Genomic DNA, 24,295 nt, shown 5'->3' on the forward strand with positions numbered 1-24,295 from the left:
AAGGAAGCTTACAAAAAGTGGAAATTTGGACAGATGAATAGGGAGGAATATAAAAATATTGCTAGAGCATGCAGTGATGTAATCAGGAAGACCAAGGTACAATTGGAGTTGCAGCTAGCAAGGGATGTGCAGGGTAACAAGAAGGGTTTCTACAGGTATGTTAGCAACAAGAAGGTCAGGGAAAGTGTGGGACCCTTACTGAATGGGGGAGGCAACATAGTGACAGATGATGTGGAAAAAGCTGAAGTATTCAATGCTTTTTTTGCCTCGGTCTTCACAGACAAGGTCAGCTACCAGACTGCTGCACTGGGCAACACAGTATGGGGAGGAGTTAAGCAGCTCTCAGTGGTGAAAGAACAGGACTATTTAGAAAAGCTGGACATGCACAAGTCCATGGGTCCAGATCTTAATGCATCCAAGGTGCTGAGGGAGTTGGCTGATGTGATTGCAGAGCCATTGGCCATTATCTTTGAAAATTTGTGGTGATCGGGGGAGGACTTGGACGATTGGAAAAAGGCAAATATAGTGCCCATATTTAAAAAAGGGAAGAAAGAGAACCCCGGGAACTACAGACCAGTCAGCCTCACTTCAGTCCCTGGCAAAATCATAGAACAGGTCCTCAAAGAATCCATTTTGAAGCACTTGGAGGAGAGGAAGGTGATCAGGAACAGTCAACATGGATTCACCAAGGGCAAGTCATGCCTGACCAACCTGATTGCCTTCTATGATGAGAGAACTGCTCTGTGGATATGGGGAAAGCTGTGGATGTGATATATCTTGACTTTAGCAAAGCTTTTGATACAGTCTCCCACAGTATTCTTGCCAGCAAGTTAAAGAAGTATGGATTGGATGAATGGACTGTAAGGTGGATAGAAAGCTGGCTAGATTGTCGGGCTCAATGGGTAGTGCTCAACGGCTCGATGTCTAGTTGGCAGCCGGTATCAAGCGGAGTGCCCCAGGGGTCGGTCCTGGGTGTGGTTTTGTTCACCATCTTTATTAATGATCTGGATGATGGGATTAATTGCACCCTCAGCAAGTTCGCAGATGACATTAAGATGGGGAGAGAGGTAGAGAGGTTACCTAGAGAGGTGGTGGAATCTCCGTCCTTAGAGGTTGTTAAGGCCTGGCTTGACAAAGCCCTGGCTGGGTGTTGGCCCTGCTTTGAGCAGGGGATTGAACTAGATGACCTCCTTAGGTCTTTTCCAACCCTATTATTCTATGATCCCATGCCCCACTCCCCCATCTTAGATGGTGGTCTGGCCTATTATAGGGCCTAGAGCCTATCATGAATATTAATTTAAAATGTCTATCCTCCCTTGTCCATATCTAACTTCCTCACCTGAATAATGTTGGAGTTTCTGTTTCCTATAGATTAGTATATTAATAATGTCAACTAATTATCATATACACCTCTACCCCGATATAACGCGACCCGATATAAAACGAAGTCGGATATAACACGGTAAAGCAGCTCTCTGGGGTTGCGGGGCTGTGCACTCCGGCGGATCAAAGCAAGTTCGATATAACGTGGTTTCACCTATAACGCAGTAAGGTTCTTTGGTTCCCGAGGACAGAGTTATATCGGGGTAGAGGTGTACATCAGTTTGTTGCCAAGGCAAGTTCACGGTTAAGCATTTGCCAACATTTTATCCTAAAATATCCAAGCTTAGCATCAGTTCAGTGTTCTTGTGATTACTTGGTATCATTATGCATAAACTCCCCACTTAAGCTATTCCCTGTTCCCCAACACTCAGGGTAGCTGTTGGGCCATTTACCTGGGCAGAAGTTCAATAGTCTCAAAGTTTTATGCTAACTGCTTAGTTAGTGTCTTATGAGATACAGGCCTGACTAAAATAAAATGCTAATGTAGCTAGCTTTATGGCTACAAGGGGCAATATGGAATATAAGAGAAAAAGGCACAAAACGAGATTGAGGATGGGCCTATGTGAGTGGCAAAAGAGGGGAGAGGGTTTCATCTCACTCCTTACACCTCTTTTGCCAGACTCAGACAAAGTCTTTTCACTACCTGAACAAAGGACTGCTGCTGCAAACTAGTAATCAAATCGACTTTTGAAGTTCTTAGTCTCCTTTATGAGTTTTAACAGGATCAATGTGCCACATAGATATTTTGCTCGGGGTTGTAAATTTCCTTTTAACCACTGGTAACCTGGAAGCAGCCTTATTTATTTATTGGGGGGGGGGAGGGGAGGAGATTGTTAGCATTTTTCTTATAGTGAATCAAAATGCCAATTAATTTCTCCATCTTCAACATTTTCCAATACCTCCATTTTTATTTTTTTGGGTCATTGTCCAAAGACTTCCTTAATGAAGCTAGAGACAAGTGTGGGGCAATTTTCAGGTGAATTGGTTTCTGTTTTGATGTTCTTGTGTTTTTTCAGTCATCTTTCTCTTCCCTCTTATGCCAGAAAATTAGTAGACATGCAAGAGCAAAATCCCTCAAAGCTATGAGCCAAAAGCCTGTTAAAAAGAGGCAGCAAGTGTAGCAGTGTATGTCCCAGGTGGCCCTAGCATGCACTGATGTGATAAGTAGACATGGGGGGATTTTTCTTGGCATTTGCCTTTTGTATCCTGCTGCTTTTGACATTTTTATACATTTTATCAAGAGGCTCAGCATCAGAAACAACAAGAATGAGGATAGCGGGCTAGCTCGAGGTGTTTGTAAGGGGAGGTGGAGTCCTTTGCTTCCAGGCCATCATTTCAAATTCAGCCCAGGTTGGTAGTGATCAAAAGTCAGTACCAACTAACAGCTGTTTGGTGGCCAATATGAAATGATTTAGTTAGTGGTCCCAATCTAGTTCCTCGTGGACAGCTGTCCAATAGCATAGAAACCATGAGCACAATTGGCATGTTTGTTGAAACTCACAGCACAAAGCCTAGGGACTGTATCAGCATGGAAACCGAACTGCTTTCTCACCCTTACAGGTTCCTTCAGACCAGAGTTGTGGCATGTGGTAGGAGAGCTCTGGGGAAGCATGCAGTGTTGCTGTCTGATCTGTACCTATACAGTGGAGATAGAGACTTCAGTCTCCAGTGCTGCTGTCAATTCAGTTTCTTGAGCATGGACATTCAATAAAATAACTTGTAAGGAGAATGTAATAAGAAAAAATGGGTCTGAGTCTCCTTTCACTTATGCTGACATACATAAATCAAGAGTAAATCTTCTGAAGTCAATAGAGTTGCTTCATAGAAAACTGGTGTCAGTGAGAGAAAAATCAGTCCCAATCAGAAAAAAGCCATTGTTCAGTCCTAAAGTAGAAGTACCTTATATTTTGGGGGAAAAGATTGCCTCTAAGTGAGCTCTACAATATTTAGTTAATGGCAGTTTTAGTCCCCCTTCTCTGGCAACAAAAATTGTTTTGAGTTGTGGCCTTGCAAGAGATACTGTGATCCACTAATAACAAATAGAGTTGCAGGGCCAGGTCCTTGGCCTTGCTAAATCTGCTTTGTCCCACTGGGATGATGCAAAACAGATAAAAAGCTGGTTTAAGTGGCCATGTGAGATTCCTAGTTGTGTAGGAGAATTCTTCAGTGGCACAGCGCTGAAGTAACTGGTCCGGTTCTACCTACCTTCTTGTAGTCCACAGCGTAGGGCTGTATCAGGGGAATGGAGACATGACCTGAAGTGCTGTTGTGTTATAATGATCCTAGGCTCCCAGAAGGGCCCCTTGGTAACTGTTACAGCTTGTGCAAATTAGGAACTTGCAAAATTGGAGCACCTTTTTGCTACATAAAAATATTTCATATCTGTCCAGCACTACTCCTGACTGATGCACTGTGAGACAAGGTTCACAAAGTATCATTTTATGTGGAGCTACTGCGTCTTCATATTCTAGCTTCTTTATGGGGGCAGAACTAAAGTTGTCTGGGTGTATTGTTTGGGAAGCAGTACCTGGACTATTCATCTCCTGGTTCTTTTTAGTTTGTGATTATTTTTGTTGTAATGCTAACATTGTCTAAGAAAATATGGGGCAGGACCTTAATTCAGTATTTCCTGGTTTTCCAGCAATTAACTTTAGGGTTTGGAAGTGTACAGCAGAGCGACATTATTGTGTTTCAGCAGCCTTAACTCCACCTTAAGAAAGCTTTTGCTACTAAATTTATGCTAGTATTAGAGTTTGACGTTGCTTTTTTGAGGTTCTTCTGGGGCTTGTAATTGGAATTTCTCTTCTCTTATTTCAGAATTGAGTCACTGTGAGCATTTAACTGTGCAATTGACTGGTTCTTTCCCCCACCCTCAGATATTGATGAGTGCGCTGCGAAGATGCATTATTGTCATGCCAATACAGTGTGTGTTAACCTGCCTGGATCATATCGTTGTGACTGTGTCCCTGGATACATCCGTGTGGATGATTTTTCATGTACAGGTGAGCTTTTTAAGTCTTTGTAAGAGCACCACGGTACTCTATTTCTTGTGTACTGACCAATTCACTAACAAATCACCCCTCTGGAATACAAATTATAATTGGCCCTGAGCAGGTATGTAAGTGGGTGAGAATGCACAAGGAGCCTTCCTTCCTTTGTACACTTTTAGGGGACAGATACAGAATGACCCAAAGAGCTCAGGCACTGTTCATGGTTAACACCATCAGTTTAGGTGGTCTACCTGGGAAGAATGAAGATGGCAGTATGGCATCTGTCCATCTTACTTCTGCATTACATGTCCAATGGAACTGACTGAGTGTAGGGGAAGCTCATAATGCATTCAGTTTCTAGCCTTGAAGGGTGCCATGATGTTACTCCACACACCCATCGCTTCACTAAGGCTGAGAATTTTCCATCCCATGCTTCAGACCAGTGCAATGTTTTTTGGGGTGGGGAGAGGAGAGGGTATTCCACATGTTTCTGAGGGGAAGAAGGAAATGTTTCTCTAGCAGTTCTTTGGAGTTGCTCAGTGGTTTGAAACACCAGAAATAGTCATGGAGGAGATGAATTAATGAACAGAGTCAAGGAGCAGTGGTCAGAGATGTGAAGCTGTAGGTGAATTGTATAGGTCATACCAGATGAATACTGATTAAACCTTTATTCCACACCACACAATCCTGTATTCTGTAGAGGCTACATTTGCTGCAGATAAACTAATCAAAAATGTTAGAGAGTTTGACAGTTTTACTGAGATTAAATTTTGTATCCTTCTGCTGTAAAGCCAGTGGCCTTAGTTGCCATGAGTCCAACACTACAGGGCTCAAAGGAAGAAATTATAATCACTATAACAAATAAAATGACCTAAAATCGTTTTACTATACATAAAAATATCATGACTTTACAATCTGATATCTCAGAAATTCTGGGACAGAAAGATATAATTATATCAGTTTACCACATAGATACCATCCTAGATGTAGTGATATTTGTGTCCATATCTGTATAATGCCCTTAAGCATTTGTTTGTCTGACTGTCTGGAAAATGTTAGTAGAAATATGAACTCCCAGCATTAACACTGTTTCTAGGTCTATGACGCAGATTACTCAAGGGTAGAGAACAAATACAATAGTTTTATACATTGAAATAGATAAATTTTTAATAACTGTCAGCAAAATCAGTCCTTAAAAGTCTTAGGGGATCTTGGATGACTCTTTATTTCCATGTACACATCTGAAGGAGGTTTCACTGACTATCAGAAAAACTATTTCTCCAGAATGTGAGAGTCTCTCTTGAAGTGCTCTGTCCTATCCATACCTGAAATAATCTCTTTCAATGAGAGCCCTCAATCAAAGCTGTGTTCAGAACTATGTTGGTGTGTCATAGCCTCATATGGTAGGGGCAGCATCAGACACATTTACTGAAATAGAAATAAGAAAACTTGACACAAACCCAGGTTTTGATATTATATTGGGCAGTCTGTTCTCTCAAGTAGAAAGATGGCCAAGAAATGTTCAATATGAGAGTGATTATTCCAGGATAGAAATCCTGCTATAATGTACATATTATCCTTAGGGAAAGTCATAGACACTATCTATTTCATGATGACAGCATGTCTTATCATTATATCTAGCACCAGGTAGCTTATAGAAGCTTTGGAAAAGTCCTCCTCACTTCTTGACAATTTACGTTCAACAGACATTTTTTTTCAGACACTTGTGTGTCTCTAAAGCCCTTTCTCTGCCTTGTAAGTAAGCCCTGAGTTCTCGTTGATCTTTTACAAACTATCATGCAGGAAAAATGTCAGCCATTAAATTTTGTAGGGTGCTTTCTTCTGACCCCTGGTACAGCAAATAGGGTAATCATTTTTATAATGATGGTAAACCTTTTTGATAGTCTGACACTTGTTTTCTAATTCCCTAATAATCCTTTCATTCCAGCAAGACAGTGTCATTAGACATGGAAATGATTTAAAACAGAGTATTTGTGATTTACAACAAAAGTGTGGAGTAATAAGACAAGTGCTTGACAGTAATGGGTGAACAATCATTTACTGCATAGGCACACACAAATCTCTGTAAAAGTAAGAAATAATGGAATGAGTGAGAACAAATATTCCATGCAGTTTTCATTACCTTGCTAAAACCATTTATTTTTTGGCATCATGAGTAGGAATACTGAAAGGGAGCATGCATTCCACATAGTTTAGGAGAAACTTGGTTGAACTGGTAGTTCATAATTAGAAATAATAGCGAGTTAAAATGATAAATGTATTTAAATTAAGTAATTGCGCAATGGAAGAAATATTCCTTTCTTAGTATTTGCCTTATATGAATGTAGCTTAGAAAGTAAATGTAGCAAATACTTAGCTTATGCCTCCAGACATCAGTTGCTTCTACTGATGTCTTTACAAGCAACATTGAATGCAGCAATTACTCAGCTATCTAATGTATTCCTAGTTACTGAGTCAAAGCAAATGGGAAGCTCTGGTTTTGGTGAATTATGTATTTTGGAATCCATCCTGAGAGCCTTGCGTATGTGAGTATTCGGATTTCTTCAATGGTACCACTTATGTGTAAAGCAAGCAAGCAAGCGTGGTCTCTTTAGACCCAGAGACTTATCAATATAAAACTTCCTGGGTTTCATATTTTATTTTCCAAGATATGGGAACAGTGCTGAGTTTATTTTATATAATACTGAGCTAAAAGCAGAAGTTCTAGTGCATAGAGTAAGTAGCATCCTTCTTCTGGAATAACTGGCAAAGGGCCCAATTGTGCAAAGTACCGTGAGCTTTCAACTGCTACTGAAGTTATTGGGCCAGATTCGGTGAAGTCCAGAGGACCATCAATTCCCATTGATATCAATGGGAGTTGAAGGCACTGACTACCTCAGAGGAAGTGCTCAGAACATCACAAGATGTACATTAACGATTAAGGCATGAAGCTGTATATTTAAAATGATAAACTGAATGCAAGTGGTGATTATCTCAAACTCTGCATTCAGTTTTAAAATGATATAATGTAGATTGGAGTCACTAAACAGCCTTAGATCTCATATAAGTACAAGAGCTGGTGTGATGGGGTTCGCCCCAGGGTATTTTCTCATCATTCTGTTCAGTCCTGTGATGCTCTTGACCTACATTCATCAGCAAAGGTATGTTAATATTTTGTAGTCTCCTATTCCTGGAGCTGTGAGTTGTGTATGTTAATTAAGCCTTTTGATGAAAGACAGCTTTATTAACAAAAGTTATTCCTCAGTAAGAAGCTTTTTGCAATCTTACTTCATTACATTCACATGTTGGTTAACTACTGTAAGTTAAATCATGTCCCAGCCCACTCAGTAAGTGGGAGCAAAAATACTTCTTTGTGTCTTCAGTTACTGGAATCTACTGACTAGAGAAATCTACTTCCAAAAGTGGCACCATAGTGTGAGATTTACAGTCCATCTGTAACATTTGCCAGTTAGTGCTTGCTGTTGACCACAGCATACTAACCTGCTGGCTGCTAGAGATAGCCATGGCATCTAATAGGTAAGCCAGGCCACCTTGAGAAAACAGGTGGATGCAATAGCTGCCTTTTCCTAGCCATATATTTACTTTTGTGAAAAGATTCTGCCCTGTTGTTTATATTGGAAAAGAAGTCCCCTGTGATCTTTCTTGCTCTAATACACTGGCACAGGAGTTATTCCCAAATATATACTACTCTTTTCTTTCCTAAAGTGTTGTTATGAATCTTGTATTTTCATTTTTGAAGGGTTGCATCTATCCTTTGAGATTTTAGATCTTATCATATAAGCGACTTTCTCTGTATCATTCTGTGCCACAATATATTGCTTCTAACCTGCCTTCTCCCATTGCATCAGCTGAATGAATCAACTGTTTTGAAGTCTTCAAATTCTAATATCTAAACATATAATATTTATATGTAGAGCATGCAGGGTGAAGTCTGGCCTAGCACATATTAACACAATACGGGCCTCTGTTATGCAAGAGATCAAACTTATTATAATAATAGTCCCTTTTGGTGATAAAAATCTATGACTATCAGAGAAAAGGTAAACCTAGATTTGACAAAGGATTCATCAGGGTGGGAGGAAAATCTGAAATCTTCATAAAGTCATGGTTTATGGATTATTGTAATGTAATCTAATGTGGAGTCTTTGCAAAACTCCCACTGCAGCCAGTGTAGTTGCATCTAAATGAAAGCTGTACAAAGGCCTCAAGATTTGGCCCTGTGAGTATAGCAAGCATTGAAACCATTGCAAAATTGGCAGTTTTAAGTTTGAAAAGCGAGTTTTGTATTTGTACCTGGGCCGACTTAGCACGTAGATACCATGGTGATGGGTGCTATAGACTTGCTGATAATTTAGATAGACAGAATAAACTTTCAGATTTCATTCCTGCTTAGTGAATGTTATATAATTGTAGTGTTTGACTGAGATCATCGCAGCTTATACTGTTACCACATCACTTAGCTCAGAATTGCCTGTCAGTCTTTGTTTTGGTTTGTATTCTTCGTATTATTTCTTTTTTTCTTTAGCTTTGCAGAAGCGATGAATCATAAACAAATTACATATTTCCAAGAAGCAAACTCTTGTGTACTGTAACGCGACTGTTATTTTCAAAATATATCATTTGCCCTAGTATTTTTTCCTCTTGTGAAAAAAATGACTTTTGATAGAAACACACAGTTTAAAAAATAGCCTTACGACTTAAATGTTACTTAAGTTGCAATTTGAGGTATAGTGTGGTGAGACGATAGCAGATAACAGAACCTAATGACTTTTGTGGGTTATACCTTAAGCCCTTTCCCATTTGTTCTCTGTGGTATTTGGAGTAATATGTAATTTTGAATCTAATGCTTTATCCAAAGTGATCACAGTGCCTCCTGTATTACTTGATGTTGACAATAAGCAGAATGGGAGTAAAGCACAGAAGTACCTGGAATTCTGAAAAAGCTGGGCTTTAAGGGAACAAAAACTCCAGAATAGTATCTCAAAATTACAGGAATTTGATCCTATAATTTGAGAAAAAGTTGGAGAAATTGTTTGCACTTACAATAATCAGTGTCTTTACAACATGGCTGTTGTACTTTACCTGTCAGAGCCCTGAAGTGTTGTATTTGACCCAGTAATAATAAATAATAATAATAATAATAATACAGCAGCTTTCACAAAGGTGAAGCGGCAGTCTGAAAGGGCAGACAACCAGCCGGTTAACCAGAATCAGTGTGTTGTTGAATAGGTCTCAAATGGACATTTTCAAATCCTGGCAACAAATAGATACTACAGCCATTCTTGCAAGGAAAACACTATCACTTAAATCTATTCTGCTAAACCCATTACGTCCCCAGCTTTTTGGTGAATTAAATAACCATTCAAAGAGGAAGCATGAACATTTTAGGTGTAAAGGCACAGATTTGCAAAGGTCTGAACAGTGTGTGGTGCATTTGCATAAACCAACACATATCATAACTAAAAATGTGGTTGTCTAGAATGAAAGAATTGAGAGAAATGAAATGACATGTACTGAATTAAGGCCTAAAATTTGGGCCAGTGAGCAAACAAAAATGTTCACCGGTTGAAAAGCTTCCAAAAATATTTAGAGGGGATGTTTAAAACATTTGCCCTTGGTGATGTATTGAAATATGTTTCTTGTGGATAAAAATATTAATTGGCACTTATCTAGTGCTTTATAATTTCCAAAGAGTATCCAATTATTAACTAAGTAATCCCAACCACAGCACAGAAAGACTATTACAGAACTATTTTTCCCATTTATAGACTGGGAAATAGACCCAGCTCCAATTTATTTATTATAAATGTGTATTGTGTTAGTGACTAGAGGCCTCAAACAAATCAGGTTCCCACTGTACTCATGGGAATGACTATCCCTGCCTCAAAGATTTTACAATTATTCTCCCATCTGGAAAAACCCATAGAATATGTTTAGTATGGAGGAAATATCATAAAGGATATCAAAAACTGTATAGTACCCCAGTGTATTGGGACCCCGAGGACAGAAATTGCCCTCTTGTCGTCCCTCCCCAAGCTCTCTTTAGGTTTGTATAGCTATGCACCTCCCCTTTCTCAGGGAGGTATCTTAAAAGTCCTATTTAGTCCTAAATGCTTTTGGAAGCTGATGAGACAATGTGGGTGAGATAATATCTTTTACTGTACCAACTTCTGTTGGTGAGAGAGACAAGCTTTTGAGCTATACAGACTCTTCCTCAGGTCACTGGTCTCAGGCCACTCTTTCTTCCTTAACCAGAACTGGAGTCTAGGAAGTTTCAGTGTAAATTTATGTAAGGGTTATTGTTAACACAGAATATGTGAAATGTAATGTCTAATATACAGCATGAGATTAAACATCTAATCCCACATGCTGAATTTTCAACTTTGAAAACTAGTCCCTGAGCATCCTGAATGGAAATACGTACCCTGTTTTTACTGTTTTTAAATAATTACACAAACAACTCTTTGACTGTGACTTCATTGCCTTCCTAATACATGTAACACAAACATTTAGTTTCCTGGTCTCTTTCCTTCTGGAGATCCCTGTATCAGGTGTTGGAGCGAAGGACAACACTTTGTTTCTGGTGCTAAATGGTACAATATTTTGGTTTACAGTCACATTGGCACTTTTTCTTACAACTGTGAAGAAAAATGTGAGTTCGTTCCTGGAACCTTTAAAATGCAGCTACATTTGTTTGAATCCCTAAATTGGCTGTTGGTTAAATTTAGCAGCATGAAATCTGTATGCTGATGGGCATTGCCATCACCAGCGAGCATTCATCTGCTCGGCAGGGCAAGTCAACATAAGACAGAGGCAATTTAGAATAAATCCAGCCAAATGAAAAAGGAGGCACCATAAATAAAATCACTTCAGATGGCTTAATCCAAAGCCCATTAGCTCAATGGAAGTCTTTCCATTGCCTTCATTTGGCTTTTTATCAGGCCTTAGTAGTAATCACGTGCCCAAACTCTATTTATGACTATACTAAGAAGAAGAATTTGTTTGTATTTCCAGATCACTTTTTTTCTAAGGCCTGGAAAGTGGTGGACTAACATTAATTAATTATGCTTGTCAGCACTCCTTTGAGGTCAATACATATTTTAATCTCCAATTTACAGAGGGGAAGTTGAGGCACAGAAAAACTGAGTAACCTGCTTATAGTCATACTGAGGCAGGGATGGCATTGGAGACTCCATTTAATCAAACCATAAAAATTCTAGGTGGAAAAGACCTAGAAGTATGTTTACAAGAATTGAATCAACAATGAGATTTATTTCATATGAATTTACATTCTGTACAAAATCAACACAAATACATTTAAACACACTGTTCATGATCTATTGTTGTACCCTTGTCCTTCTCTCCTCATGCTCTCCATACAATTTTGTAAGCTTCTTTTTGAATCATCTGAAGTTATGCCCCAATCCTCCAAGCTTTAAATGACTCTCTATATTCTTTAATTTCCAACCTACCCCATTCACTAAGTTTGATCACCAGGCGCAGTGCCTTCCTCCCTTTAAAAATTATCAGGTCAGACTGGCTTGTTGTTTGTTCTCAAAGCCTTTCACTATTGTGGGAAATATATGCCAAATAAACTGAATCTATGGTTGCAGTGACATCTGCCTCGCTGGTAAATTTCTGACTTCAAACTTGAGACACAATGGAGATACACGTGGAGGCAGTGCTAGGTTATCAAGAATATTTGGTTAATCTTTCAAGTCTTCTTCTCTAATTCATTTACTATAACTAATACTACTAAAAAACTTAATTATAGAACCGCCTGACTGAAACAATGTAAATATTTAAATTTCTTGAAACTGTGTTGCCCTCTAATTATTAAGACTAAAAATTTAGATAAATATGTATGATACAGTCTAGGATAATTAGTATTTGTTAGGTTTTGGTAGCTGCCAAGTTTTGTGCAGCTCCATTTGTGACATCATAATTATTTAGTGAAGTAATTTGCGTATTTAAAAGAAATTTGCTTATGTATGTCAACGTCAAGTTAAAAAATTATGCGGTCTTATTGCTCCTTTAGCTCCAGTGAGTGAAGCTCTCTGTTTATCTACAGGGAAGCGGCAGGGCATGCTTCTCACATAAACTGCTATACCAGCATGCCTCAGCCTTATCTGGGAGGATTTCCCCTAGGAGATACAGGGTAGTTCTGTCTTCATGGCCCATGAAGTTCTTGTCTCGTCTCCTGAGTCTGTCTATTAGTGCACAGTGTGGGAGTGCATTTGTGACATTGGGGCTGGATCTGAGACCCAAAAAACCTCATTTCCTATAGGGCCACCAACATCCATTAGAAGGGAAAAACTTGTAATCCCTGCTGAGATGGACTGGAGTCAGACTGGTGACCTACAGACACATGGTGCTGAAGCATCATAGCAATATCTTGAGGCAGCCAGTTCCTCTTCATGAGTGAAGTTTGCTTTCTGGAAAGATAAGACTTGTTAAATCTTTTTGGGAAAAAATCCATCTTCCCTTTTAATGTGCAAGAGCTTTGGCTAACAGGCAGATTTACTTGGGGCATAAGACAGACAGCCTTTGGGCTGAGAGAGAGAGAGAGGTTTTTGTTCTGCCATGTGGGTAGTTTGTAACATGAGCTTTTTGCCTCCTAGCAATGCTTCTGGACAGAAAGTAGTTGGGATGAAACTTTCTTTATAGGAATATTATTACTTTTAATAAAAAAAATCCGTAGCTGGGGTTTTACACCTTTCTACAAAGTGTCTGTTGCTAACCATTGTCAGAGAAAGGGGACTAGACTGCGGACAACAATGGCTGATCCTGTCTTGCAAATCCTTCTTGTAGTCAATTGGATTTATTTATTTATATTTTTCTTTTTGTGTCGGTAATTTTCCAGTAAAGTTCAGTTTTATGAACAGCAGCTCAAATTGGGGTTAAGATCCAGTTAGTGACTGGGATACTCACTAGCTGAAGCCAGTAGTTGAACTTTGTTCTCCTGGAAGGAAGTATCAGAGATGGGTAATGGCTGGAAAACAGAGCCACAGGTAAAGGAAAAGAGTGGGCGTAGGGAGAGCTGACTGACTTGAACGGTGCTATGCAGTGACAGAATAACTTTATTTTTCCAATCTAGTGGCACTAAAGAGCTGTTTTGAGCAAAGAGCAAATTCATTTGACCTACTATGTGCTTCTCAAAATTAAGATAGCAATTTCTGAAAGTGTATTGGTGCTAAAAGGTAGATTACAAAGAAGAAAACATGGATTCCTTTTCTTGCTCAATTAGGCTGTATTTTAGTAAGGCCTGAAAGTTTGTTTGTATTTAATTTGTTTATTTTTTACCTTTTAGAAATATCTCAGATGTTGAATCATCTGTCGGATAGGCAACATACTAAACCAATTTGCAATCCCTCTATTTCTGAGGTTTTTTTCTATAGTAGAAAAGAATTGATACACACAAACTTGTGTGCCAGAAGCAGGGAGAAAGAGCCCTGTCGTTGGAACTTTCAGTGGTTTCTTTTCGAGCACTGAAGATATCCTTTCAGTGAAACATGTCTAATCTAACTTCAAAAAAAAATCAATGTTTTACTCCTGCTGTAAACGTGCCTGTGCAAAAAGCAAAGATGCTCAAAATGCAGTCACATTTCAACTAAATAGCTGTGAGACTCCTGCCGCAATTCTAAACTTCATAGTATTTATTTTCATAGCAAGGAAAATAGTTGAGCACAAAACCAGCTAATATTCTATACTGGTGCTTCGGGATCTACATGCTTGTAGGAATCTATGAAACAATTCCATTTATGCTTAAAAAAAATCTTACAATCTTAGCCAATGGCTTTATTTAAAATAATAAAAATTAATTGGTGCTGGATTATGCCCTTTGTCTCTGAGTTGATATTGCCAGTTAGAGGGTCTCCTTTTGGGCAGTTGTGATATGGACATCTATCCCCTAAGGACTGGACAGAGATCATAGCTTTATTGCACTGAAATCATTAGCAATCCTGAAATTAGATCCACTTGGCAGACCTATGAAGAAAGCTTACATTAATGTTGCTTTTTCTTTCATACTTATTTTCTCCCTTAGAAAATACATATTTGATGTTCACAAATATTTCTGATATCTCTATCCAGGATTTAAAGAAATACAAAACAAAACAGCCCCATCCCAGTTGTAAAATGTACAGTTTATTTATTTGAATTAAGGACGCAGACAATATGAACACTCTTATCACAAACAGAAATCATGGGTCTTAAAACTTAATTGTTTGATCTCTAAGGATATACAATGGGGTGTAGTTTACATTTTTTCCTTTGGTTATTGGCACTTCAAGAAAATACATGAAACACTATGTTTTATGATGACAGTAACAGAGTGGACCGCTTCTTTCCTGGGATGCCACAAAGCATCACTGGTTTTTGAGGTTTAAGTTTCCATAGCTGAAACATGGTTGATGATGATGGTTAGAAATTAGCAACTCAGATTCCTTATACCAAAGGGGCTGAAGTAGCTGGATAGAACAGAATGGTTAAACAAAGTTATCTGAAAAGACCATAATCCAAGATTTTAATGAAATTTGAGAAAATCAGAAAAGGAGAAAAATTGCCTCATGTAATGTTACCATGAATAAAAGTTCTAACATTTAAAAATATGCAGGGGCCAGGTTTTCAAAAATACCATCTTTTTTGCAAATTTTGCATCCACAGATGCATGTATGCACATTTTTGCCTTTGCAGTGAATTATTAGTGCAAATATATGGCAGGTAGACTTATTTTTGCATGCATGTGGCTTTAGATGAGGAAGTTTGATGTATAAGTACTAACTTAGGTAATAACTGCAGATGCAGCTAAAAATATGGTCAAGTTGCATGTGCAAAAACATAGGCCGGGTTGATGATGCACAGCTGAAAACCAAGTTGTGGTTGCTTATTTAGCTTCCTTTTAGATCAAATTCTGGGAACAAGTCTAAGTTTAACAAGGTTCATTTGATTAGTTGCGGTTAGACTGATTATTTTTAATAAAATAATCTGTACCATTAGATTATCTCTCAGCATCAATAAATTGGGTTCAGGAACAAGGGCAGTTATTACCCTTTCTAGGTTTTGTTTTTGTACTGGAGAAAAAGGACAAATTAATTCACTGACAAAATGAATTTCTAATCAGTTTGAAATGTGAAGCTCTTATCTGATTATTTCCAAGGTTCATAAGGGTATTTATTTTACTTAAATTACTGCATGAAGTTCAATCCTTTTAGATTCTGAATTTCCTATTCTGATGGAAAGTTTAGTGTCCTAGCTGATTTTACCTGAGATCTTGAATTTAAAACAGGCTAACAAAGTACAGCAAGGTATGGAAACTAATGCTGCATGAAGGTTAAGTACTTGATTTAATGTGCTTGGCACATCAGTATATTCAGACAGCTCTTGAAGGACATTGGTGAATCAATTTTGCGTACCCGGTATAACCCGTCACAGTTATGTAGGTTTTCCAGCAACAGATGGCTTGGGGTAATACATTTAGGTTAACAAAAAAATGAGCTTTCCTATGGTGTGAGTGGTGCTGCAACAAAAACTTTAGTGATTTTAATACACAGTGCAGATCAAATTCACGCCTATTCAGAGGGCCAGCATGACAATGTGAACCGCTTATGTCAAAGAAAAGATCATGAGGCCCCCTTGAGAGATGCTATAGGACTTCAGTGGTGCACAATCCTCATGCTAACCCTCTGCACAGATGGAATTTACCCCACATGTACACATGCAAGTGGGGCTTTAACTTGCAAGGTGCTGAACAACAAATAAGTATGTCTACATTGCAGCTGGGAATGAGTCTCCAGCCCAGGCAGAGAGACTCATGATAGCAGGGCTTGCATTAGCCTGCTAAAAATAGCAGTGTGGATGTTGTAGCTCTGAAGGGGGTCTCTGGATAGTCACCTGAGCTCAACCTGCTAGGATGAAACTGTCTACCAGGCTGGTAGGCTCACTTTCAGCTGCAGTGTAGACATAAGTGCACTCACTCTCCTAGATTTGAATATGGGTTGAGGGCTATCAGCACCTCTCCAGAGACACTTTGTACCTTGCAGATCAGGTCCATTAAAGGATTGTTTTCATTTGAAGGCAGTGTAACTAGTACTAAATGCACTGGTGAAAATAGGACTCTGAAGGTAAGGTCAGCTTGGGCTGAACCTAAGTAATGGAATGTTGGCTCAGGAACTGGAGAAAGCTCAAAAGAAGAGTTATCAGAATATACTCTTTCTCCCCCCCCCTTTCACAGACTCCTTTTCTAATCTAGTTTCTGTGCCTGAACTGGAACACTCGATCTGATCCTTTGAACTCCATGAAATGGGGGATCCAAGAGATTTCCTCTACAATAGGACCAAACAGAGCACAGAATCTGAATACTCCCAGACTTTTTGACTGTCTCTGGTTTCTCTGTGTTACGAAGGTCAGAAAACTAAACAGCTTTAAACAGTGATTATGGGCATTAACTCTGTTGACAGTTGGACCTAAAACTACTAATATTTTAATCTTTTAATACAGTAGTTTTCTTTTCTATCCGGCTTATGGGAGAGAACACAAGCAGCCCTCCGCACAGAAGCTGTCAAAATTGAGACATTCTTTAATAAGGCATCAAAACTAGAAATACATTTCTGCTCTGAGAATGAACATGAAAAAACATTCATTCAATTTGGCACATCAAAGCTTCTTTACAAAAAATAAAATTCTCCAGTCCCTAAGGATTTTGTCTAATTGTTTCTTGAATGATTCCTGCCTGTGTACACTTTCCTGGGAGACAGCTCTGCACATGTAATAATTCTGTGCACGGAAAGGTCCTCCTTCTGATATCTACTCTGACTTTGTTTCCTTTAATTTCCATTTATGTCTTTTCTTTCCGCATTCTCTGGAAAATAGTACCTTGGGCTGACCTTATCTAAACCATTTATTTTATATTCTTCAATTAAATCCTCACTTGGCAATTTAAGGCTGCAAGTTTTTTTTTTTTTTTTTTTTTAATCTTCACAGAGCTCATGAATTTTGGACCAGATTCTTTTTACATTTCTGTACCCTTTCTATTACCTTCTCAAATTACAGTTGTGCATATACACAAATATTTGATTAGATGTATAAGAGATGGACAGTATAATAGGAGTCCACTTACACATTTTTCTCTATGCCATGTTATAAAACGCTATGGTTTGCCTTCAGACACAGACCTGAGCAGAGTGTGGGCATATATTGTACTGCCCCAAGAGTAAGTCCCAGAGTCACATATGCTCCCCTGCTCCCTCCTTGCTCTGGAGGGAGTAATAATTTGTATCTGGCCTATACAAATAACAAATTAACTCACTGCCCTTTATACAGTGTTGTGGCCAGTGAGTAGTGGGGGTGGATCCACAGCCGTACCCATTCCCCAATCCTCCCTGCCCACCTAGCAGTGCCCATTTACACCCCGTGCCCAGACCCAGGTAGCCCATATAGGGCACAAGGGGGTAGTTCTTATTCCCTTTCACTCTCCTGTGTAGGTGCATAGACAAAGATACAACCAAGAGTTAGGTTGGTTTTTATATATGTGCGTTTAGAAGACAAAATTAGAAGTTGAATAAAAAGAATCAGAACCTTTCATCTTTGAGTCATGAGTTCTAATCCACTCCATATTACTAGTGGCTGAAATTCATAATGATCAGGAGTCCTTAGTGACTGTACTGGAGTTACACCAGTGTAAAATAGGAGTAAGACAGTAGTGCATCAGGCCCACCGTGTACAGGAGATTGTATTGGCCAATTTACAAGAGACTGGTCCAGGAGGCAGGAAACCTGAGTTATATTCTTGGCTAGGCCCCTGACCCATGTGTGGTCTTGGGCAAGTTACTTCATTTTTTTTTTTTTTTTTTGGTCAGCTGATCCATCTGTAAAATGGTGAGATGAATACCTTCCCTTGTAAAGCACTTACAGATCCGTGGATAAAAATCACTATATGAGAACTAAGTATTATTATAGTGTGTTGATATACATTATATTTTTCAATTATTCTGATGACTATCGTGACTAATTATAGATGGTTCTAATCATGTTGATTCTTCTCTGCTCAAATACTACATCAATTTTCTATTAACTGGCATCCTTGTTGGCAGTCCTGACAGATTGGAGGCTGAACTATTCTCTCAGATCTAGAGGTGGTTTCTTCACATCAGAACTAATGCACTGGCAGGGTAGTGTGTAAATGCTTGCCCAGATGATGCCTGTGTAGACACCATTTATTCCCTCTTCCCGCCCCATTACATATGCAGAACATAACAAGGGTGGAAGGGGACAGAGTGAATAGTGCGCTGCTAGATCCTCTGGCTGCAGCCAGTGTAAATTAGAACAGCCCAGGGCTTCTCTAAGTTACTTGATGGGTCATTTTAGTCCCTAGGGTGCCCAGTATAATGGCAATAGGAAGATGAGTGACAATCAACTTCCCCTCCCACTTGCACCTCAGTTACACTGAGTGTAAACTTGGTGCAGATGGAGACCGAGCCCAGAGAACGCAAGCCATCTGAATGCAGGTCTCAGTTAGAAAACCAGATGTTAATGCAGAATGCTCACATCCCTGTGACAACCAAGATCTCTTGAGAAAGCAATCTAAAATTCATGATTTGTTTCTTTTCCAAGATAAAATCCATCACCATTTTATTAGGAACTGCCATCTTGAACAATGGTCTGTCTAGTATTTCTGACAGTGGTCAATGTTGGTTCAGAGGAAGTGTAATCCTCCATACAGCTATATCATTGGAGGAAATTTCTTCCTGGCTCCATCTGGCTATAATCTTCGGACTTGTACCATAAGTACTGATAGCCTTTATATTAAATCCTAACTAGAATCCTAAAACTATTTTGAATATTATTAAAAACTTTCCCTCAGTAATATCCTGTTATGGAGTTTCACAAGTTAATTATGTTTTTGTTGTTTTTTTGTAAAGGAGTATACTTCCTTTTATCCATCTTAATTGTTTTGCCTTCTAATCACATCAAGTGTGTAGTTGTTAAACATCAGAAAAGGAGTGCCTTCTATTTACAATTCAGCATTTTACATACTTTTGTCATATCTCTTACTCATCTTTTTGTAGAATATTGAATAATCATAATCTTTTAAATCTTTTTATTCATTTGCTTAAAGAAAACAAATGGGATCTGTAGAGGAAGCAAGTTAAGTAGATACATGAATATTATAGTAACCTTAGAGCAATAATCATTTTTATCTTTTCATTTCTGCTCAACAGAGAAAAGGATAATTGCTGCTATCTATTTAAATCCTTCTGATTCTGTTTGTGGGTGTGTTTTCAATTGGCCACAATACGTAATTTTGAATGCGCTTGGATTTTAATCTCTAACATAAAATTTTGATCACTTAAATTTTAAAAAGAAATTTGTCAGGATGATTCAGTCAGGTCATTATGAAATATGTAATTAGATTAGATGAATTTGATGTACTTTAAATAAATCTGCCAGAACCAACAATATGGGAGGAGAATAACAGCCAGAAGGTTTTTAATAATAATAATTGTTTTATAGCATTTCCAACTGAATAGCTCAAAGGTCTTTGAGAACAACAGTGGATTGAGCATCCTGTCACTCTTGTGAGGTAAACAATTATTATTATCCCCATTTTACAAATGAAACACAGGTCGTATGGAAATCTGTGGTAGAGCATGCCAACCCTTCCTCCTTTTATTTTAAATCACTTGGGTCCAAACTCAGCCCTTTGGCTGTGTCATGCATGCATGTTGTGACGGGGTTCACTCGCTGCAGGTAGTGCCTTCTCCTGGCCATCCTGGGAATTAGCTCTGCCAGGCATTGATCCCTCCTGTGTTGGTGTCTTCACTCGTCCCTCCTACCCTGTGGCCTCTCTCGCTTCAGGAACCGTAGCCTACTCTTCGTGACCCGGCCCTCTGGCTGGGTCACTTTGTGGTTTCACCGTCCAGGGGTTACCCAAAGTCCTTCCACACAAACCATCTCAGTCAGTCTTCTCCAGCATCTGGAAATGCCCTGATGGTGCCACTTCCCATGTAGCCAGTAGGGGGAACCCAGGCCTGCCTGCTACTCGGGGTTCCAGCCCAGGGACCCTATACTTGCAACTGTGGCCTGCTTTCCCACAACCCTTGTTGCTCCTTCCTTAGACTCTTTCCTACAACTCCTGGTTCCTCGCCTTTCCCTGTGTTACCAGCTCCAAACCCTCCTCCCACTTTCCAGGGAGTGGCTGCAGCCTTTCCCAGCAGCCTTTGTCTATGGCCAGCTTCCTGGCTTTATAGACCCTCCCTGTTCCAGCACAGCTGAGCCTGCTTTCAATCACTTCCCTGCTCCCTGGCTCCATAGAGCTGGAACTAGAGGTGCTGGCTTGAAGTGGTTTCTATCATATACAGGATTAACAGTTTGATTCAATGGCTCTCAGCTCCCTCACTGTACAAACTGTTCCAGTGCTCTTGCCTGGCTCCCCCTTCAGGTGCAGCCCGTGGAGTTAATTGGCTTGCTTTGCCATCTTAACCGCTTCCAGTCTTGTGGGGGTAGACACATGTATATCAGGGTGGAATTTGGCCCTGAGAGGGTATAAACTTCATATGCAGTATAATGAGTTCATTTATATCTTTTCTGTGTTCTGTTGACATTCATGCCTGAGTATAGGTAATTATCCTATTGATTCTTCTTTTCTTTTTCAAGTGCTATCTCATCTCTCTTATAATGTGGAAATCAGAACTGAGTAGATGTAACTTCCTAAGAATTACTTTTATACACTATCTTCGTTACGCATCCTTGCATTCCGTGTGACATTTCAGCTGTGACACAATATTGTCTAGACATGTTTTTGGAGAAAACTCTTAAATCCTCTTGATCTAGTTCATCCCAGTTAATTTTTCATTTGTTTGTTCTATTTGAGCCCCACTCCACTACTTCAAATTAGTTAATATTAAATTCCATTTGTTATTCATTAGTCCCATTTTTAAGGTGTCTTTACAATCTATTTACATTTTATTAAACTGTATTCTATGTGACTGCCTCTCTCTTGTATTGAAAAGTTATTGGCAAATGTACACAATTTGTATCTCATTCTCCTGCCTTTATCTATCTCTGTAGCAGATTGAAACTCATCAGAGACATGTTGTTACTGTAGCAACCCAGAAGGACTCAGTTTAGAGTTTTTGTCCCTTTTTCCATTCTTTTCTTGTGATCAGCACTATACCCCTGTAGCTGCTTTTGCACACTCCAATAAGTACAGCGTAATGAACAGTTTTGTGCTTATTTTGGTTTAATCTGAGCCTTGCCCCCATGCTGGCAGTGACCATAGATGTAGAAGTCCCTGTCAGTCTAGAGAGCAAGTGACTGAAGGCTGGCCCAGGAAGCGGTGGTACTGAGGATGCTGCAGTAGTTAATTGCCTTCTTCTGATAGTGATATTGTTATCATAGAATCCCTGGTGTGCCTTGTCAGGCAAAAAGTGAGCAGGAGGAAGAATCCACAGAAAAATAGCTGTTGCAGTATGAAAGGGACATTGAAAACCTCATAACAACCATACCCTTGGTCTATAATATCCGAAGTGATTCTTGAAGAGGGTGAAAGATCCAAAGCATGAATTCTTCCTTGCCTGGGAGGAAGGGCACTCCAGGGATAGTGATGCTTCCCAGTAATTAGAAATGGAAATGACCTACTGGGTTAACTAGTTCATCCCCTCTCAGTTCAGTATGTTATCTAATCTCTGTCCAGTCTGTTTGAAAATGCTCCAAGCAATGGGGCTTCCACCATTTCTCCTGGGCAGGGATTCTCAAACTGGGGGTCGGGACCCCTCGGGGGTTGCGAGGTTATTACATGGGGGGTCGCGAGCTGTCAGCCTCCACCCCAAACCCCGCTTTGCCTCCAGCGTTTATAATGGTGTTAAATATATTAAAAAGTGTGTTTTATTTATTCTGGGGGGGGTCACACTCAATGGCTTGCTGTGTGAAAGGGGTCACCAGTAAAAAAGTTTGAGACCCACTGTTTTATATGAATATCCTGTAGCTAACAACAGAGAGTCCTGTGGCATCTTTAAGACTAACAGATGTATTGGAGCATAAGCTTTTGTGGGTGAATGCCCACTTCATCAGATGCCACGAAACCTTATGCTCCAATACATCTGTTAGTTTTAAAGGTGCCACAGGACTCTCTGTTGCTTTTTACAGATCCAGACTAACACGGCTACCCCTCTGATACCCTGTAGCTAAGTATTCACACAACCTTCAGGATTGAGGGAGTGCTACCAAGGCTGCTTGATCCTTGATAATTTGACCTAGTTATGGGATGGGCACCATTTAGTCTGCTAGACCCATGTAGACTGCAAACAGGCTTCCAGCATGTTTTGATCTGCATAAATTGAATACACCCTGCATAATATTAGATAAAAGAATCCCATCAGGACAAAATAAACAAAGGAAACTATATTGGAAACAATTTATGCTTAGACAATTTGTCGTCTTATGGGATGGAAAAAATTAGCTTGTTGCCTATTGATAGCTTCCCTTGCTCGTTCTTCTACTGCTATCGGATTCCTGGCTCTGCAGCAGTGAAAACATCAATCAATTTATGCCTACTCTGTCCCACTCTTAACTTCTGTTCTGACACTAGTTGACAGCCATAAGGTCAAGACAAGTCCCTCCTTCCTGCAGGGTAGAGGAAAGAATGGTCACACATTCATTTTCTCAAATCTTTATTTGTTGCTTTTCTGTTGTTTGGGTATTCTTAAAATGTAACAGCATGATTTACATTATTGTAAATAGCCATAATCCAGTGTCTTTAATATCATTTCTTGGCAGACTGAAAATGAAAATTTTCAAAATTTTTGGCAATTTGGAGAGTTTCATTTTGGGTCAAACAATGTTTCATTTTGAAAAAATCAAAATGTTTCATTTCAATTTCAATTATTTTAAATGTATTTGATTTTTAAAATAAAATTAAAGGAAATTTTAAAAGAAAGTGATTTAAAAACAAAAAATTTAAAACATTTCATTTAAAAATGTCAAAATGAAATGTTTCAATTTTTTCTGAATTTATTTCTTAAACAAACAATTTGGTGACATCATTTGCAGATTTATTCTTGTGGTTTTTAAAATGTAGTCCATGTTCCTAGAAACTCTGTGGCAAGTGCAGCATATAAATGGGGAGGATAAATAAAGTCAGCCATGTTTTCTAGTGATTTAAGCACGAGGCTGGATCCTGGCTCGGAGTTCTGTTCCCAGCTGTGACATAACTTACTGTGTGATTCTGGGAAAGCCATATAATGGTTCTGTGCTCCAGTTTCCTCATCCATATAATGGGGATGATAATTGTTCCTTACCTTACGAGGGTGTTGAGAGACATAATTTTTTAATGTTTGCAAAGTGCTTTGAGCTCCTTGGATGGAAGGCACTGTAGAGACTGCAAGGTGTTATATACCTGACTATATTTCTTCAATTTTTTGGCAGGAGAGTGGGGCCCTCTCTTGCTTCTTTTTTTCCCCCTCCTGGGAGATCTGCTGGGACTTCACTTTCATCCTCTGTCCGTGGAGTGTTCCTGGAAGGCACAATCACATGAAGAAGTGTTTGTGTTGAACATTGTCCTGCAGTGCTTGGGGTCGAAACCCTCTGGCAGGATGGCCATTTGTTCCATAAAACATGTTTTGTATGTATTATTTTTATTATGAAAACAAAACACAAGTGCAGACTGAGAGGGAGATACTGACTATTGCCCCAGTTGTCCTCATAACTACACTCTATTACAAAAATGCATGAAACTTTTCACAGACAGGAGGGTTCCTCTGGAGGGTTCATAGCTATCTCATTCCATGGAAGATGTGGGTGCTGAAAAAATAATATGATATTCAAAAGAAGGCATAGCCTGCAACTGCCCGGCTAGCCTGGTGTCATACACCCACCCAGCATGCACACTACCTCGTTTGCCAAAAG

At 39.2% G+C, this 24,295-nt stretch overlaps 1 protein-coding gene across 3 annotated transcripts in view; it reads left to right on the forward strand.

The window, feature by feature from the left end:
- The window catches only part of NELL1 (neural EGFL like 1), a 438,513-nt gene that overhangs the window by 198,481 nt on the left and 215,737 nt on the right, over positions 1-24,295 (forward strand). For 2 of the 3 annotated variants that reach the window (XM_034769800.1, XM_034769797.1), the window contains exon 13: positions 4,260-4,385. The exons of the other annotated variant lie outside the window; for it this stretch is intronic. In XM_034769800.1, the coding sequence (XP_034625691.1) occupies positions 4,260-4,385 (126 nt within the window). The remainder of the gene's footprint in view (positions 1-4,259; positions 4,386-24,295) is intronic. 3 annotated transcript variants of the gene reach the window in all.

This window comes from Trachemys scripta, chromosome 4, assembly GCF_013100865.1.
Source record: "Trachemys scripta elegans isolate TJP31775 chromosome 4, CAS_Tse_1.0, whole genome shotgun sequence".
Taxonomy (NCBI): domain Eukaryota; kingdom Metazoa; phylum Chordata; order Testudines; family Emydidae; genus Trachemys; species Trachemys scripta.